Source organism: Eublepharis macularius, chromosome 5 (assembly GCF_028583425.1).
Source record: "Eublepharis macularius isolate TG4126 chromosome 5, MPM_Emac_v1.0, whole genome shotgun sequence".
Taxonomy (NCBI): domain Eukaryota; kingdom Metazoa; phylum Chordata; class Lepidosauria; order Squamata; family Eublepharidae; genus Eublepharis; species Eublepharis macularius.
The window spans coordinates 172,660,199-172,679,974 of record NC_072794.1 but is presented as its reverse complement, the minus strand read 5'-3'; the positions used below and the strand labels follow the sequence as shown (position 1 = coordinate 172,679,974).

Genomic DNA, 19,776 nt, shown 5'->3' with positions numbered 1-19,776 from the left:
TGGCTGAAAACCACGCCTGGCTATAAGAGCCGGTCTGGAGGAACTGCTGGGTGTGGAAGCAATGTGTCTATTGCCTGCAATCGCTCTGTGTTTTGTGAACCTTGCCCGTGCCTGCTTTTGGACCTGACACTATTGGTGACTGACCTTGGACTGTGCCTGACCTCGCTCTTGGACTCTGGACTCACTCCTGGCTTTATCTTGTGCTCTGACCACCGGTTTGACCTGGCTTTTGCTCTTGGAACTCCCCTTTGACTTTGGCCTTAAGGTTTGGACTTGAACCACCCTGCTTGGGCTGGCCCAGCCCGTGACAGCAAAGAAGCCAAACTCCAGATGCTAGTCAGAAGCACCGTCACTTCCGTCCACGTCCACCCCCAGGCATAACACACAACCTGACAAAGGGATCGAAGGGAAAGGTAGGGAGGAAGCCCTCCCCCACCCGCTTTCGGTGGCCAGGGGCTTCCTCTCAGCTGCAGGCAGAAGGCATCCCGCAGAAGAAAGAAGGGGCTGTGGGCTTCCCCTCATGCTGGACTCACTCCTGATTTCCTCGGCAGTCGATCCACAAGCATTGGAGGCAGTTTGGGCGTGGTTCTTCCACATGCCTGCCCTCGCTCTGCATTTTTGCAGTTGTGGACCTGGCTTGTTTTCTTCTGCCTGCCCCTCAAATTATCAGGATTTTCAAGGGAGGGTGCTGTTGCCATTGGTGATCTTATCAGTGGCATTACAGCACTCTCCCTTTTCTATGCATGCTTCTATCGATATATCGATATAGCCGCTGCATTTTTTAAAAAAATACTCAAAATGAACACATTTAGAGACAGAGAAAAAAAATGCAGGGGGCCTCCATTGACACATGCGTGGCTGATTTGGGGGGAGGATATCATTCCCAGGTGGGGCTGTAGCTGTCTATTGGGGAGGGTCAATGTGGGCCCCCACCCCCATGCAATGTGCGGACACTAGGTTCAAATAGCATTTACGTCTGTTTATGAACTGCATGCAAAGTGCTATGTCCCTTTCAAATCGTGCTGCTTTTTATGTCCCTCTCAAACTGTGCCGGACGTGACCGCCCCTTCCTTGGGCACTTGCAATTTTCAAAAAATCAGAACTAGAATTATCGCTATATAGATGTAAGGACAGGTGTAGCAAGTTCTGTGAATTTCCAGCTTTCGTTTTTTTTAAAAAAGTAAGTTTCTAGCCCCTTTCCTCATGAAGACAAAATGAAAAAGGTGTGTCTCTACAAGAGAAGGAGCTAGAGACTTTCTTTGTTTTAAAATAAAAGCTGAGAATTCACAGAACCTGCTAAACCTGTCAATACAAGAGTATATCAATATAACAGTATTCGGGTGCTGGGGTAAAAAACTTTTTAAAAAATCAATATATTGATATAAGAGTTGGATTTTTTTTAAAAAAAAGATTTAAAATGTTCATTTTCAGGGTGCAGTTGGGGTGGAGAAGGAGTGGTTTCATGATTACAACAGCAAATGATGCAAAAGGAAGAATTCTTTAATTGTAAGTAGCTCTTATGTGTCTTGCATCAGCTTCGTCAGGTGGACCTTCAGAATTCCTTTTAACCTCTATTCTGTACATGCACATTGCAGACAATAAGCGGACATAGAGAATAGACGTTAAAAAGAATTCTGAAGGTCCACCTGATGAAGCTGATGCGAAACGCGCAGGCATTACTTACAATTAAAGAATTCTTCCTTTTGCACCATTTTCTGTTACTTCATTTTGCTTTGGTGCACTCCCCCCCCTTCTTTTTCAAGACTACTACAGTCCAATAATTGAAAAGTGGGTTGAAGGTGGGCGGGAACAGGTGGGACAAAGAAAACAGAGAGAACCTTTACATACGGGAATAAAAGGGCAACTTGAAATCAGCACCAGAAAAAGATTGAGGTAAAATTGATTAATTGACTAATAGAAGGGATTAATTATTTACCATAGTTATTGATTGGTTAGTTAAATTGGTGGATATGATGATATAGCTAGTGGATTATAACCAATTTGATTTGGATAATCCAGATGGATAATCCTAATTAATTCAATTTGGATAATTGGTAGTAGGATGAGGAAGAGTGTCCAAGAGCTAAGAGCTGATCCTTAGAATTCATATTGGGAATTAATTAAATTCTTTATAGGCTGTAATTTGTAAGGTTATTGGGGGAGTGGGAGTGAGCAGCGATATTTTAGATAGTGGTTATTGTATTGGCTAGTTTGGATTTTAAATTTTGATGTGTTTGTGGGACAGGCGAAGTGGCGTTTGGTGAGATCTAGTAGGGAAAGCCACTTTGGAGTCAGGGATTCCAGTAATCGGGGGGCAACGGAGATATGGCAGCAGGGTCAGGTTTTTCAAAGGAAGGAAGCAGAGATCCAGTCATGCTCATCTCCCTTCTAACGTTCACCCCATCCTGAAATATGTTGTTGGTAGTGAGGCTAGGAAAATATGCCTCTCTCCGGCACTGCTGTTGTGTAATGCCAGGTCCGTCCTCCTATATCAAAGGCAAGCCGTATTGGTGACGACCCACTTTTTATCCTTGTGCAGGTGCATTCAGCAATCCTCACGCAAGCTCCTTGCCAACAGCTCTGGCTTTGAAGCTGCTGAGAAGCGCCCGCTTGCCGTCAGGAGGGGGACTACCAAATGGACGGCCTAAGCATTCCTCCCCGTGCCTCTTCTCAGAGGCCACCTGCTCTGGCCCCCAGGCTGCTGGGAAGGTTGCCACTTGCCACTGGGAGGGGAATTGCTGAATCAGTTTGCTGGAACCCGTTGTATTTTTGCACACCTCATTCTGAAATGCGAGTGGGTGAGTGGGGTGTCACACCCCCATGCCAACCGATGGTACACCTGCTGGCATGTTACTGGCTTGCAGCATTTAAGAGGCAGAGGAGCCCTGCTGGGGGAAGGGTGGCGTGGCCACGATGCAGGCACTGGTGGCTCCCGAGCCTGGAAAAACACATGTGAATGGAATCTCTGGAGGGCTCCAAGGCCAGCGTCTCTGATCGAAAGGAAGCAAATGGCTCAGCCACGCCAGCGTCCTCTCCATGGTCACGATGCCCAAGTGCAGACTTTGAGGCATGCCATCTTTTCAGCCCAATATTTAATCTGCACAACAGCCATGGGGCTGTGGCTTCCTGGCAAAGTGCCCCCGTGCAAGGAGCAGCCCAATTGCATAGCCAGCCTGGCTTGCCCCTCCCTCTATCCTGGGGGCTCTTGCGTCCTCTCCAGGATTTTGGAGTTCTCTTGCTAGGCAACAAGGCGTCACCTGAGACAGACCCCCCAGCCCCAACTATGAAGACCTCCAAGGCCCCAAGAGGGGCGAAGAACTGGGAGATGAAGAGGACTTGCTCTCCGGCAGGGAAGAAGAGCTTTAAACCAAGCCTGCAGAGGAGGATGTTGGGGACAGGTGCCATTGCTCTGCTACCTCTGGAGCCTGCCTTCTCTGGGCAGCCCACATATCCGGGCCTTTTAAAAAGGGGTTGGATCAAAATGGGTAGCTGTGTTAGTCTGTCTGTAGCCATAGAAAACATCAAGAGTCCAGTAGCACCTAGAAGACTAACCAAATTTGTGGTAGGGTGTGAGTTTTCATGAGTCACAGCTCACTTATTCAGATGCCAAGTGCAGATCTGAACTTGTGTCCCCCCAGGTCTAGTCTAGCAGCACTCGGTCCTGACTAATATCTCCAGCACTCCATCCTGGTTAATACTCCAAGAGTACTTATCTGATGAATAAAAATACTTATCTGAATAAGTGAGCTGTGATTCATGAAAGCTCACACCCTTCCACAAATTGGGTTAGCCTTATAAGTGCTACTAGACCCTTGCTCTTTTCTATTTTTAAAAAGGGGGCATGAACAAGGGCTGACCCCTCCCTCATGAAGTTTTGGGTGCAAACATGGGAGTGCTTACCAAACCAAAGGTTGCTACCAGGTTCTGCTCTCCTAAAGGTAAGTCTTTGCTGTTTTTTGGCCCCAGGAAGAAGCTGGGGGGGTGGGGGGGCACAGAAAAAAAGGCAGCCCTCCCAAGAAGAGACAAAAGCAGAGAGAGATTTTTAAAGAGATTTTCATATAGATTTTTCCAGGCATCTTGAATGCCGCCACGAGGGGCCCTGCTGAACCAGCTTGCTAGAGCCTGTTGTACTTTTTCACAAAACAGGCTTGATTGCTAGTTAACAAGAAGATCTTAACACTGCAGCATTACTTTGCAGCAAACAAAGTGGACCTGATATGTGTGTTTGAGACCTGGGTGTGGGAGGGCGAAGATGTTTGCCCTAAACCGGCTGACCCCACCTGGTTTTTCGATCCTTCATCAGTTTTGGACAAGAGGTCGGGTGGTGGGATTATATTTATTTGAGACTTTTTCTCCTTCAGGCCACTCGCTGCACCAAAGATTGCTGGCATTAAGTGTGTAGTCCAGGAGTGGGATATGGAAGAGAGTTTGTCTACCTGGCTGGTATACCGACTGCCTAGAGCACCTGCCAAACGTTCTGAAGGCGGCGGCTGGTTGGGCTTTGGAGTACCCCAGACTTTTAGTTCAGGGGGACTTCAGTGTCTATGCTGACAATGCCGCCTTGTACAGGCTACAAACCTAGCGCCATCCATGTCAGCACTAGGACTCTCTCAGATTGTATCAGCTCCCACACATCAAGCGGGCCACACACTGGAACTGACCTTCGGGATGGGGATAACTGTGGATCTGGATGCAGTTAAGGCACTGCCATGATCAGACCGCTTTGTCCTGAAGGCCCTTCTTGGTGTCCCAACCACTCCCTGCATAGGCAGCAAGCCAATTTATGCTTCCCCATGGAGACTGGCGGCTTCTATTGGATCTCTGAATGCTCTCTGGGAGCCGATGCCCCCTGAGGACACATTTGATGCACTGGCAAAGGACTGGCATGACCGTCTCTCTGAAGCCATGGATGAAATTGCTCCAGATCACCCTCTTTGCCCCCATGCCAGGTTAGCCCCTTGGTATACCAAGGAGCTACAAGGGATGAAACGGAAGTGTGCGATGGGTTCGTGATGAAGTGTATGAAAGACCATGAGGTGGCTGTGAAAGTCACAAAGAAGGAGTTCTATGCAGCCTCCATCTAAGCTCTCTCCATAAAGTACTGCACCAGCAGGCAGAAATATGGAAGTCAGATCCCGGCTGGGAGACAGAAGGTTGCTAACATGTGAGACATCAGCCAAGGCCAGCTTTCAGCCCTCACGACCTGGAGATGTGCAAAGATCCTACAACAATAAGGTCTTCCCAGAGTTCCTGAATTAATTGCTGCATCACACCCCACCAATCTTCCCTTATCCACTCTCCTATTCTCAGGTGACTCGGGGCACTGATAGCTTTAGCTACCCATACATCGCGGGTCATCAATCATCGATAACTTCAGTTCCACTCAGGAAGATTTTATCAAACCTTCCCAGTCCTTTGTTCCACCCTGGGAACAACCATTAAGTCAACGTTTTAGGGCAGAAGATGCAATCTTGCCCCCGGTTACGTTCCACAGTATAATTGGACTGCCCCTCCACCACAGCTGTGTGCATGGTCTCGGATCCAGCATCCACCCTCGGACTTCTGTCCAAGCTCTTCTGCATTGATGCGCCCATCACTCAACAATCTCTCTCCCGGACACTCTCTTCTGGATGGTAACCATCACCCAATCCCTCAAACTCTATCCAACTTTCACCACTGCTTTCTAGTTAGCTCTCAGTGTGTGTTGTGTGTGTTTTTGCATGTTGTTGATCTTTATTATTTTCATTTTTTTAAAAACCCTTTCGATTGAAACATCTGTCTGTTCATTTTAAAAGTTCTCTAGCTGGAACAATCCTTGTGTACATTAGTGGAGATCCCAAAATTACTTGCCTCTCACTGCCTCTCCTTGCACACTAATTCCCCCAACTTGCAAGGAGACTCCTCATTGGATAACATTTCTGGCCATTTCCCCTCTCCACCAAGATAAACGTTTCCTGAACCAGGCTGGCCTCTCCGTGCCAGCATACCCTCCACCGCCGCCCAGCTCTTCTTTACTCTCTCCTCACTACCCATCAGGAAATTACTGATCTCAAGGCAAGGCCAGCATCCCTGAAGGAGGCCTGCCACCTGAACCATGGCTCTGGCAATAGCTGTGGGACGCTTCCCAGAGCATGCCCCGTTGTGCAAGAGCACAAGCAATTGATGTCTGGGTATTGAGGCCAAGCCATGTGGTAAGGTTTTGCCCTTTTGGAGGAATCTGGCTGGCTCACCTTGGAAGCAGACAGCTCAGTACTACTTAAGGTTGCCAACTTCTGGAGATTTTGGGATAGAGCCTGGGGGTTTGGGGAGGGACCTCTGTAGGGCATAATGCCATCGTGTCCACCCTACAAAGCAGCCATTTTCTCAAGGAAACTGTTGTCAGTTGTAAGTCCAGGAGCCCTCCTGGCCCAACCTGGAGGTTGGCAACACTAGCACTTTTGATTTAATTGCCACAACTGACTCGGCCGAGAGGGGGCACAGGCTCCCATCTACAAATACTAACAAGATTTTGGCTTAAGTCAAAAGCAAACCACTAAAAATGCAGAAAAGGAAATGAGTATCTTTTATTGGAAAAACATGCACAATTCCCTTCTAAGGCCTGTTTGGAGGAGAGGGATACCTCTGACAGCCTCCAAGTGATGCCACCACAACCTTGGAAGTAGGAGCTGGGCTGCTTTTCCTTTGCGTTCTTTATTTTTTTCAGAGAATCCAAAGGTTTCAATCAGATGCTTTTGCCTCAGTTGGGAAGCTCTTGGTGCACAGGAAAGAGTCTGCGTGGATGGAGGGCACGTTGCACTGCAGCATCAGCTGCACTCCGAAGTCAAGACTGCTCTCAAAGTATTCTGGGAAAGACAAAAAATTACAAAAGTTGGTCACGTTTGGAAACCAAGGGCCTTACGAAGCCACTTCAGCAGCTGCACTAGAGAATCTGGCATGAGACTCTCAGGGGGTCAAGCCAGCGGCTCAGTGCAGGGGCGTTTCTTCATAGCCTGCTTTTATTATTTCAAACTTCTTATGACAAGGTCTGCATGCAAAATGCCTGAAACATCAAACAGCAGACGGCCAACAAACAGACACTAATGATGCAAAAAGGCGATTGGGAGGACCTGGCAGAGGTTTGTAACATTCTGAAAGACACGGGAAGCAGCAAGAAGGAAATTTCCCTCCCTCTCTCTTTATGTTGGTTGAGGAGGGGCTGAGGGTTTGCCAGAGTTTGGTTCTGCACAGGGTTTGTTGCATTGCTTGTTCAAAGTCACCAGTTCAGGACTGAAGTGGAGATGGCCCCAGCACCTGAGAATGTAGGAGGGTGCATCGCTCAAGGGCACAGTGTTTGCAGACCGAAAAACTCAGGCCCTGCCATGGAGCCTCACGGCCATGCCCTGTGCAAGGGCAGTTTCATTTCCACTGGTGGCCTGTATGAGGGCAGAGAGGCCGGGTATAAATTTTGTAAAGTAATACTAAAATAAATTTCTACACTGGAGAGCAGAACGAACTGCAGCGAGGAGCATCATAATAGCCCAGGCAGTTCAGGCCAGTGTCGGAGACAGGGAGAAAGAAATCTGTTGGATCTCGCCTGACTGTATGACCCCCACAGAGTGAAACAGCAGTGCAAGGAAGCGCGTTTGTTTTTACCAACTGACCCGTTCGATTTCAATGGTAGCCCCCCCATAGTCAGCGTCCATCATGTTAGGAAGAGGTAGCCGATTTTCCAGTGCCTCTGAAACAGGCAAAAAAGAAAAGAAAAGAAAAGAGCATCATCTCTTAACATTCCTTTCCATGGTCCCAGTACAGTTGTGCTGTCAATCTGTGCGCATGCAAAACCTCATAAAAATATCTCTGGCATTGGGAACGCCAGCCCCAGAGAGACCAGCCTATCTGCTGCTTTGGCTCGATGTGTCCAAAGCATAGCCAGCCGTACAAGGGGAGTTTCATTTCCACTGGTGGCCTGTATGAGGGCAGAGAGGCCGGGTATAAATTTGCACTTGCCACTTTAAATTCTATGATTCTATGTGTCCTGCTTTGTGGGAGTCAAAAGGGCCCCCTTTCCAGCACTTTTCCCAGGCTTCGTTGCTGAGAGATGCTTTTGTGGCAAGGGAAATGGCCAGGCTGTGGTTGCACAGAAACAAGAGAGGGGAAAAAAAACCCGCCAGGTCAAAAGTATGTCCAGAATTTACTAGAACAATTTACCTTAGATATATTTCAAGGCCATTTGCTGAACTGACTTACCTTGTACCTTGGAGTCATTACCTGTGGAGTTAATTACACAATATGTATTGTTGTTTGCACACGAGAATTTGAGCACTTGCCACTTTAAATTGTTCTAGTAAATTTTGGACACGCTTTTGACCTGGTGGGGTTTTTTTTCCCTCTCTTGTTTCTGTGCAATTCAGCTGGGTCTTGCCTTTTGTTATGTAGGCTGTGGTTGCAAGCCGAAGCATATCCCCCAGGCTCTTACTTTTCAGGTCTTCAACGAGAGTCGCACGCAGGATATCAAGCAAGTAGCCGTTGAGAAGCTTGGGCTGCAACAGAGGAGGGCAAAAAGTCACTCACAACAGCAGTTTCATCTTCAATAAACATGTCATGTACAATCATATTTTGTCATATTTATGATTATTATTTATACAATATAATAACATGCAATACAATATATACTGCCCTTCAGGACAATGAAGGCAGGATATTTATATGTATATGTATATACATATACATGTATACATCTACAGACAGTCCAATAAGAGAGGTAAAGACTATAGAGCGTATGTTTTTAGTGGTCCATATTATAAGGAAGCACGTAATGAGATGATCGCACCGTTATTAGGTAAAATTTCTGGATTCACTGAGTAAGACTTGATTACCTTCAATACTTCAAGACTGCCAAGATTACCTATCAAGTAACCAGATATCGTTTGGTGATATTCAGGTCTCGGAAATCATATTGTATTGTAATGAGTTCTTAATTTCAAATTGTTTTATTTGTTCTATGGTATGCCTTGAATTTTCTTTGTAGTGTAACTTGTTATATGATTGGTCAAATAACCATAAATAAAGAAATGAAATAATATTTTGTCATACTTATGATCAGGGCTTTTTTTCTGGGGAAAGAGGTGGTGGAACTCAGTGGGTTGCCCTTGGAGAAAATGGTCACATGGCTGGTGGTCCCGCCCCCTGATCTCCAGACAGGGGGGAATTGAGATTGCCCTCTGCGCCGCTCCAGCGGCACGGAGGTCAATCTCAATTCCCCTCTGTCTGGAGATCAGGGGGCGGGGCCACCAGCCATGTGAACATTTTCAAGAGGTTCTGGAACTCCGTTCCCCCGCGTTCCCCCTGAAAAAAAGCCCTGCTTATGATTATTATTTATCAAATATGTATATACCACCTGTCAGTTGAGAAAGACAAAATAGAAAATGCCCATTATCATGCCACCGCTGGCCAGGAACAAGCCAAGCACCTCCTGTGTGCCAGCATCTCCTACATTGTGCCATCTTAAGCAATCACGAGGATGGCTCAGTCAGAAAAACAATCCTAGTTTTACTGATGCCCACATGTGCTCCTGTGCATCGAATCACATCGAGATGAGATTTTCTGTTTTGGATTGTTGTAGAAGATGCCTTCTACTGAGACGCAACCTTGGGGCCATCTCTCACCACATCCAAAACACGTGCTCTGCCAGCGAGCTGCATTTGATGACACACAAAGAGGAAACCATGTAAAAATTCCACCAGCGCACACAAATCCTTCTGTATACCTGAAGAGGCTTTTGAGCAGGAGCAGACTGGTCCTTGGACTTTCTGGGAAAGGTTCTGATGGGCCACCAGAAACCAGGAGCCTGACAAGTTACCCCTGTAATACCGGTGAGGGGAGCGGGGCTTCTTTGACCTAATTCACCTTTTTAGATACACCCTGTTATGACCTTTACTTTTTGGGGGGTAGATTTTTCTTTTAATCTTCCCCTTAACACCCTTTGGGTAGTTTGCTGCCACCAGGAATATTATATTCCAATATATTTCATTTAAGTTTTCCCTTTGGTAACGTTCCTAAGTGTCAGGCTCCTTTGTGGTTCTATGTGACCCTGAGGATAGGAATGGGATATAACAATGATAGCTACACTGGGATATAACAAAACAAAATAAATGTTTATTTTTCAAGAAGTGTATCCTATAACATTATTCCCTTAGCGTCTATCTGACGATTCACTGGCGCAGGCGCAGTTCCATTGAGCTGCTGGGTCTTGGAAGGACTCGGGCGGGTAGACCTGACCTCTACGCCTCCGACGGCCAGGTCTACTTGCCGTGGCTCGGCAAAGTAGTTGGCGCCGCCTTCCCCAGCCTCGATCAGGGCAGGCCTAGCTTGCCTACACAATGCCTTCTAAGGAGCCCTCCCAAGAATCAGCCTGCTTTGTAGAAGGGGGCACGGGCGGCGTGTAGCGTAGCATACATGCCGGACTGGCAGAGCCCAGGTCTACTTGCTATGGCATTGCACAGGGAGTAGACCTGGAATCCGAGCAGGAAGAAGCCAGATCGACCTGCCCTCGCTTGGCTAGGCAAGAAGACCTGGCCTTCACACACGTCTGAAGGCCAGGTCTACTCTCTATGGTTTTCTTTGGTAAGTAGACGACCTCTACTCTTCTGAAGGCCCGGTGTACTTTCCATGGCGTTGCAAGGGAAGTAGACCTGGCTCCCCCGCATGTCTGAAGGCTAGGTCTACTCAGTGACGGCAAAGCGGTCGGCTCTGCCTTCCACAGCTCCTATCGGTGCAGGCCATCATAGTTCATTCCTAGCTTGCCTGCAGAATGCCTCCCAAGGGGCCCTCCCAAGCTTGCATGCTGGACCTGCAGAGCCCAGGTCTACTCACCGTGGATACGCTCAGCAAGTAGACCTGGTAGACAGATGGGTAGAGGCCAGATCTACCTGCCATCGTTTTGCAAGGCGGGAAGGCCTGGCCTTTGCACACGTCTGACGGCCAAGTATACTCGCCATGGTTTTGTTTGGTAGGTAGACCTGACCCCACTCATCTGATAGGCCAGGTCTACTCACTATGGCTTGGCACAGCGGTCAGCTCCTCCCTCCACAGCCCCGATTGGTCAAGCCATCATGGGGCATGCTTGGCTTGACTGCGCTCCCCCTCCCAAGGTTCCTGTACAAGCCTTGGTCTGCTGTGGGGAAGGGGGAGCAGGTGGGGGGAGGGTTGCTTGCCTGCTATCTCCCTACCCCCACTCCCCGATTTCCACCCACAAGCCTCGATATTCTGCATGGAGAAGGTGTGCATGCGGTGGTAAATGGTTTGCATGCCGGACATGCAGAGCCCAGATCTACTTGCCACGATATTGCACGGTGAGTGGACCTGGCATCTGGGCCACAGAGGCCAGATCGACCTGCCACAGGGTTGTAAGGTGGGTAGACCTGGCCAACGCACATGTCTGAAGGCCAGGTCTCCTGGCCAAGGCTTTCTGTGGTAGGTAGACCTGACCTTTATTCATTTGATGGCCAGGTCTACTTGCTATGGCAATGAACGTGAGGGGTGAGTAGACCTGGCTTCTGCATGTCTGAAGGCCAGTTCTGTTCCTCAGGGCATTGCAAAGCAGGTAGACCTGATCTTCGCACATCCAAAGGCCAGATCTATTTGCCATGGCTACTTGGCCTCTGCAGGTCTCAAGGCCACGTCTACATGCCATGGCTTTGCAAGGTGACTTGACCTGGCCTCCAGACCCATACAGCTCAGCTCTATCTGCCATAGACTTGCAGGGCCAGGCCATTTGGGGTGGGGGAAACAGGGGAATGCCGCTCCCTGGGCGCATTCTCTGATGGTGCAGCATGCTCCTATGCACCACAGTAGGGCGATTTCTGATGGTGCAGCATGCTCCTATGCACTACAGTAGGGTGGAACCTGGGAGTTGTAACAGGGTAGCAGGCAGAAAGGGCAGTGCTCCTGTGCTGCACAGTGGGTCGAATTGGGACAGCCCAAAGCAGTCCCAATTCGACCCACTGTGCAGCACAGGAGCACTGCCCTTTCTGCCTGCTACCCTGTTACAACTCCCAGGTTCCACTGCCGCCTGATTCATCTTGAATCAGGGCTCAATAAACTGGCCACAAGGTGAAGGGTTGCTCCTGGGCCCTTTCTGCCCCCACCCCTGCAGCACTCCTGGTCTCTGCAGCGGCCCAATTCGGGGCCAAATTGGGTGGCTGCAGGATGCAGGAGCACTCCAGGGCCCTCCCCCCCCCCCAGCAGCACTCCTGGCTCTGCAATGCTCAAATCAGGCCTGGGATTGGCTGATGGAGGGAAGGGTCCACCTGCCAAACCCTCGGCAGCTTGATTGGGGTGAGGAGGTGGCAGGATGGACGGCCCCACCTCCCAGCCCTTTTCCAACATGATCGGCTGGCACTGGGGAGGGAGCAATGCCAGGCCCAGCCACCCTGTCCTCCCCCCACCCAGACTGGGGTACGGCAGAGGGGGCAATGCCATGTCCAGCTGCCCTGCCCTTTCTAGAGCCCCTTGTATTTTCCCCCCACAACAGGCTTTGTTGCTAGTTGGTTTCATAAAAGTAGTTCTTAGTTCTTAATGTTACTTCATTTAAACTCATTCACACAGATCTCCTCTAAGGCTTCACACACAGTTCGCCTCTTTCTCTAACTTAATATTTCTCTCATGGAAATGCTTAAAACTCCTCAGGCAGCACACAGCTTGCCTCTCTTTCCCTGACTGAGTGTCCTTTCACAAACATGCTCAGTTCATGCCTGGCTTGCCTGTGCTCCACCTCCCAAAGAGCCCTCCCAAGTCTCGGCCTGCTGCACATGAGGGGGTGTGGGTGGCGCATAACGAGGCTTGCATGCTGGACCTGCAGAGCCCAGGTCTACTCATGCCTGAATCGCTCAGTAAGTAGACCTGGCATCCGGACTGGTAGAGGCCAGATCTATCTGCACTTTGCAAGGTAGTAGACCTGGCCTTTGTACAGGTCTGAAGGCCAGGTCTACACTCTATGGTTTGGTAGGTAGACCTGACCCACACTCATCTAAAGGCCAGGTCTACTTGCTGTGCCATTGCAAGGTGAGTAGACCTGGCCCCCAAATATAAAAAGACCAGGTCTATTCACCGTGCCTTTCTTTTGTGGGTTGATCAGACCTCCACTCATCTGAAGGCCAGGTCTACTTGCTATGGTATTAAATGGGGGTGGGGGAGTAGACATGGCTTCTGCAAGACTGAAGGCCTTCTACTTGCCATGGCATTGCAAAGCAGGTAGGCCTGATCTCCACACTTCCGAAGGCCACATCTATTTCCCATGGCCACTTGGCCCCTGTATGTCTCAAAGCCACATCTACTTGCCATGGCTTTGCAAGTTGGGTTGACCTGGCCTAGAGACCCATACAACTCAGGTCTATCTGCCATAGCCTTGCAGGGCCAGGCCAATTGGGGCAGGGGAAGCAGAGGAATGCCGCTCCCTGGGCGCACTCTCTGATGGGGTAGCATGCTACTATGCACCACAGTAGGGCCATTTCCACCAAAAGCAGTCCCAATTTGAACCACTGTGGAGTGCAGGAGCGTGCCAGGACTGTTTCTGCCCGCCCCCCAGTAGAACTCCCAGGTTCCACAGCCTCCCGATTCAGCTCAAATCAGGGCTGAAAAAACCAGCTGTAGGGTGCAGGAGGCTCCTGGGCCCTTTCTTCCCCCCTGGCAGCACTCCTGGTCTCCGCAATGGCCCAATTCCGGGCCAAATCAAGTGGCTGCAGAGCACAGGAGCACTCCAGGCCCCCCCCAGCAGCGCTCCTGGCTCCGCAGTGCCCAAATCAGGCCTGGGATTGGCTGGCAGAGGGAAGGGGCCACCTACCAAACCCTCTGCTGCCCAATTGGTGTGAGGAGGTGGCAGGATGGACGGTCCCGCCCCCAGCCCTTTCCCAACATGATTGGCCAGCACTGGGGAGGGAGCAATGCCACCCTGTCCTCCCCCTGCCCAGATTGGGGTACGGCAGAGGGGGCAATGCCAGGCCCAGCTGCCCTGCCCTCCCCCGGACCAGATCATGTTGCGGTAGAAGCGGCAATGCCTGGCTGGCGTGCCCTGCCCCTTTCTAGAGCCCATTGTATTTTTCCCCCACAACGGGCTTTGTTGCTAGTACAAATATATTTTCCTCACCTAGATCTCCAAGAGATTTCTTTCAGCAAGACCTTGACCGCTATCTGGGTTAGCATCTTTTATACTAATTGACATGAGCTATCTGCTAAGAAATATAATCTCTTTCCCATGTGGCAACAATATAAAAATATGATTGGTTTTCTATTTAGCTGGTTATTAGATTTTCAGCCATGTGATATTCTACCTAGCCAGAAAGTGATGCCCGGTCCAGGTGTGAGTTAAGCTGCATAAATCATTAGAAGGTGACAGGAATATTCAAGGGACCCAATTGTGGTGGGTCCATTCTAATAATTAAAGAACCATTTATCTACCACTGTCTGCTACTTTTAATTGGTTGTCAAAGATTAAAGGAGCATCTGTGTGTTTATGCAACCTGTTAAAAAACTGCAGTATACACAGTTCACTTGAATAGACATGTACTACTAGGGGATAATCTGATCTAATCCATATTCCCGTTACAGAAGGATTTCTTTTTCATTTCTCTTCAGGCCCTTTTGGCTGACTTCTCAGCTCTCACATCACTCCCCTTGATGCCTGTGGGATCATCCTCATGCTGGATTGTTATGCCAATATAGATTAAAATCATATGCCAATTGGACACTGAGAGATCTCTGTCTTTTGGTGCTACACTTCTGAAGATGCCAGCCACAGCTGCTGGCGAAACGTCAGGAACTACAATGACAAGACCACAGCAATACAGCCCGGAAAACCCACAACAACCATTGTTCTCCGGCCGTGAAAGCCTTCGACAATACATATGCCAATAATCAATACTGAACAATGCTAGGCCTGGCTTCTGTACTCTCTAGATGAACTTTTAAACTTTGCATGAACTTTCAGTGTATTTTTTCTATGTGTAAGGTAATTCAGCAGGTGTGCTTTCATCCTTTGACAATTAATTAAAATAGTGGACTCTACCGAGATTGATGTTCCTCTATCAGAGATTCAACCAATGGTGATTGCCCAACTTAATTTTTTTTTGACACTTGTCAGAGATTTATAGTATTCTCTTGCAGATCAGACTATGACTTCATTTTTTAACTAATTGGAAGGCTGTACTATGAAATTATGAATATTCAGTGAAGTGTCAAACCAATCAATATTTGTTTGTGCTATCATGTGACTAGACCCTAAATATTTGCATATGGTTAGGTATATAATTGCAAACACAGAAAGAATAAGCAGGGTACTGATGGAAGAGATCTCTTGGGAGAATCTAGGTGAGAACTTATTCTACCTATGTATTTCATAGAAACTTTGAGCAATGTTAAACTTAGGATTTATTGGGAAATGTTAGTGAACTTATTTCTTATTGCCTTTCTATGTTCTGTTGTTATAGGATTCATATTAATAGCCATTTATATTTTGATTACTCGCTTCATTAAAAAACTAGGGTATATTTTCAATAAAGTGAAATAAACTCTAGATTGGTGTCTGTGTGTTTGATGGGGAGTTGCAAAGCAATATTGAACCCTATATAAATAAATGTACTGATAAACAGCTGGTTCAAAGAACTTATCTGTTTGACAGGTCTAAAGACTAACTGCTTTCGGATCTTTCTCCTGGCTAGTTGAAGCTTAGTTTTAGACACGGGCAACCGGCCCGTTACAGGATTGTGCCTAACATTTGTCTTTCCTAAGGAATCTCCTTTCTGCCAATCCTCCACCGGATATGGCAGCTCTAGCAGCACACAATGATCACTGCAGTCATACGTATTTTGTTTTTAATATACATGGTGTGCATTTTCCCTCTTTTAAATCAGATGATATCAGAATGTGGGAAAGAAGTAATCCAAAGGACAAGAGCTGATACTATAGGCAACCTGAGTGCAAGAATGTCCTGGAGGATTGGGACCATACTTACCAGACATGGCATCGCATTTGTGAGAAGGAGAGCTTGCACCCACCATTTACTTTTTGTTTTACTTTCTCTCTCAACATAACTCCAAACTTACATCAAAGTCGCCAACTGAAGAAGATTCCAAAGCTAAGTCTTCCAAGCTGCAAAAGAAGGAGAGAAGGTGCATGTCAGCTGCCTTCCCCTTTCCCCTTCGCATCCCCATTCTGGGCTTCTTTTTGCAAAATACATTTCCTTGATTACTTTATAAGCTGATTGTATCAATGATAGCTTTCTACAGAGATCTTTACCGTGAAGAGCTTTTCCCAGTTGTTTGGAGCTAATCGAGTTAATCTTTTGTTTGCATTTTAGAGATAAAAGATTTTGTATAAATGTTTAGAATTATACAATCATAGAGTTGGTATGGACCTCTAGGGTCATCTAATCCAACCCCCTGCACAATGCAGGAAATTCACAACTATCTCCCCCCCACACACACACACACACCCAGTGACCCCTGCTCCATGCCCAGAAGATGGCAAAACACCTCTAGGATCCCTAGCCAAACAGATGTCGAGAAAATTGCTACCTGACCCCAAGGTGACGATCGACCTTACCCTGGCCATGTAAGAAGGGGCCATGAGCACTAAGCCCTGATGCGCAACCCTTCCTGCCCTCCCCTCTCATGATCTGCCCAGGTTCACAGAATCAGCATTGCTGTCCGATGGCCATCTAGCCTCTGCTTAAAAACCTCCAAAGAAGGAGAGCCCACCACCTCTCGAGGAATCCTGTTCCACTTTAAGAAGTAATGCCCTGTGTGCCAGACTGATGGGGCCACATAGCTCAATTGGACTGACACTGGGACCACTTCACAATTCCTAGGAAGGAAAATAACAGGGCAGAAGCTGCAGCCGGTTGGGACTGAAGGAAGACTGGCAACGGGTATCTAATGCTGACCCTGCACGCAGGCAGGCATGCTTATATGCCATCTAGTTGAAACCGACTTATGCCCAGAAGATGGCAAAAGATGGCAACCCCAGCAAGAGGCTTCCAAAGTGATAAGCAGAGGTGGTTTGCCAGTACCTTCCTCTGCAGAGTTTTCTTGGTGGTTGCACATTCAAGGACTGGCCGTGCTTAGCTTCTGAGATCTGACCATATCGGGCTATACAATGCCAGTTTCCCTCCGACCCTAACCGCTCCCCATGCCTTGAGATGCAGCTGCCTGAATGGCCAGAGAGGATTTCTCCAGCACCCTTATAACCCCCCCCCCATCCCAAATCACTGAAAAGGGTTGGCACTTTCAAGAAAGAAAGAAGGGAAATAATCTGCCAAAAATGCTGCCCTTATTTCTGCTCATTTCTCAGAGGAAAAATAGCAGGACCGTTTGTAACATGATTAAGATTTAACAATTGTATTAAAAACTACTGATAAAAGAATTACTAATAAAAATTCCACATAAGGGGAAATTTAAAGAGAATCTCAGGAGGCCTTTTAAGGCAAAACATTGGACAGTTTTCAAGAGAAGTCAAAAAGATTTCAGAAAGCATGCTAAAGTTGATCAGGAGTAGTTCCTAGAGTGAAATTTGAAGAGGATTTGTAGGTTCATCCTCAGGAGAAACTTCTTTTCAGTTTCAAAAAAGTTTCAAATGAGTCTTAGACTATTTCCTCAGGGGTGCTTTTAAACACTAGATTAAAACAGCCACAGAGTTGACAAGAGCCCAAAAGCCATCTTCTTCTTCACAGATTGCCAGGTGTGATGTCACAGATGTGATGATGTCACTTCCAGGCAAACCCAGAAGTGATGTGGGGAGCTCTAAGAATAGTGGGAAACTCTATGGCTTTCCCAGGAAGGGACATAACAGCACATGCAACACTGGTGGCTTTTTTATAAAAAAGTCCCCTGCTACTGCTCAAATGGGGAAGGACAATGGAAGCTCATGGTGGCAGATTCTTCACCCCGACCTGGGGGATAGTAACCCTCACACACACACACACACACACAAAACATACATTAGACTTTCTTAGCAACGAAGCAAGAATCGCAAGAGCTCTACCTGTTCTCTCCCAGAGAAATCTGGAGGTGTCTATTCGCCACCTGAAAAGCGGTGCTGATCTTCAAGGTCTGCAACAGAATGAGAGAAGAACACGCAGTACGTAAGGTAGTTTCGGGCATGTAGCTGTGTTGGTCTACAGCTTAACAGCAAGATTCAAGTTCAGAAGCACCTCAAAGACCAACAAGATTTCAAGAGTACAAGGTTTCAAGAATCAGAGCTCCTTTCATCAGGAACCTGACAAAGTATTTGGCGAACAGAGCTTTGACTCTTGAAATCTTAACATCCTGGAAATCTTGATTTTTTAAGGTGCTACAGGACTCGAATCTTGCAGTAAGTTTAACTCTTAGTCCACTAGAGGGAAGTAAAGAGTTGTGGCATTCCTTATAAGGGAATAGATGCAGAGGAGTTAGCCGTGTTAGTCTGTGGTAGCAAAATCAAAAAGAGTCCAGTAGCACCTTTAAGACTAACCAATTTTATTGTAGCATAAGCTTTCGAGAATCAAGTTCTCTTTGTCAGACGCATGTACCATGCTACTGTACCATGCTACCATGTACCATGCTACTGTACCATGCATGTACTTGATTCTCGAAAGCTTATGCTACAATAAAATTGGTTAGTCTTATAGGTGCTACTGGACTCTTTTTGATCTTTAAGGGAAAAAAAGGATGGGGCCTGGAGCTGCAGGGAGAAGCACTTACGCTTCAGAAGCACTCCTTTCTAGGAATACTCAATATTTAGGGATACCAGAAACTTGTGTAAAGAACAGAAGACATCCCAATGCAAAGCATAGCTACAAGATGGTGCATCTTCAAGGAACTAGCTAGGCGGAAGTCAAAAAGGCTGAGACCTGGGTCTGCTCAGATACAACAGGCCTGAATTGTTATATGATGGTGGTGGTTGTATATGCTTAATAATTGTCCCAAATTGGATGTCTTTTCAAGTTGGTTCATTGTTATTTGCATAAATGCAAGTGTCACAAGGTCGGATCACAAATGTCATAGATGTGAATTCTCCCAGTTCTTTAATAAAAAGTGGGGGGGGGAACACATTTATTTGATGTTACTCCTTGAATTAAATAGGTTACATAAGCAAGTTGTCAGCCATCAAGAATCACCCAGAATCAATTAAAGCAGGATTTTTAACATCAGGGTGACGACACACAGTGGCATTTCCTCTAGCTTTTGATGCATTGAACCAAGCAATATGCAAGTGTCTTAAAATAGTTAAAAGTTCATTGTAATTTAATTGGCACAATTGTAATTTAATTGGCACAAACGCAATTCATAAAAATTTGAGCTTCAAATCAATGTATGGTTGGTCAGTGGGATGAAATTCACAACACTCATTCTTCCTTCCATTGACAGGGCAGAGCTGGGTGATGGGGGCTAGAGCTAGGGTTGCCAGCCTCCAGGAGGGGCCTGGAAATCTCCCTAATTTATAACTCATCTCTAGACAAGAAAGATCAGTTCACCTGGAGCAAATGGGGAGTCTCCTCCCCAACCTCGCCCTTCCCAGGCTCTGCCCCCAAATCTCCAGGAATTTCACCAGCCAGAGTTGGCAACTGTAGCTTAAGCTCATTCTTCAGACCTGGACCTGCCTCTTGTTGCACCAAGCTCCAACATCTAGGCTGCGAGAAAAATGTCAGAAACATGCTTTCCCCACACACAGACCAGAAACTCCTCTCAAAACGGGTGAATGAGAAAGCTATGTTCTTCAACAATTCTTTCCACTTCTGCCTCCTCGCCAGCATACTGAACTGAGCTC

At 47.4% G+C, this 19,776-nt stretch overlaps 1 protein-coding gene across 2 annotated transcripts in view; it reads right to left on the bottom strand.

Annotated features, from left to right (window-relative positions):
* Nucleotides 1-6,546: 6,546 nt before the first annotated feature.
* Nucleotides 6,547-19,776, bottom strand: part of LOC129331117 (BPI fold-containing family B member 6-like) — a 38,877-nt gene continuing 25,647 nt past the window's right edge. For both annotated transcript variants that reach the window (XM_054981469.1, XM_054981470.1), the window contains 5 exons: nucleotides 18,013-18,080; nucleotides 16,077-16,122; nucleotides 8,456-8,519; nucleotides 7,641-7,717; nucleotides 6,547-6,842 (listed from right to left, as the gene is read on the bottom strand). In XM_054981469.1, the coding sequence (XP_054837444.1) occupies nucleotides 6,804-6,842; nucleotides 7,641-7,717; nucleotides 8,456-8,519; nucleotides 16,077-16,122; nucleotides 18,013-18,080 (294 nt within the window). In that variant the 3' untranslated portion in view covers nucleotides 6,547-6,803. The remainder of the gene's footprint in view (nucleotides 6,843-7,640; nucleotides 7,718-8,455; nucleotides 8,520-16,076; nucleotides 16,123-18,012; nucleotides 18,081-19,776) is intronic.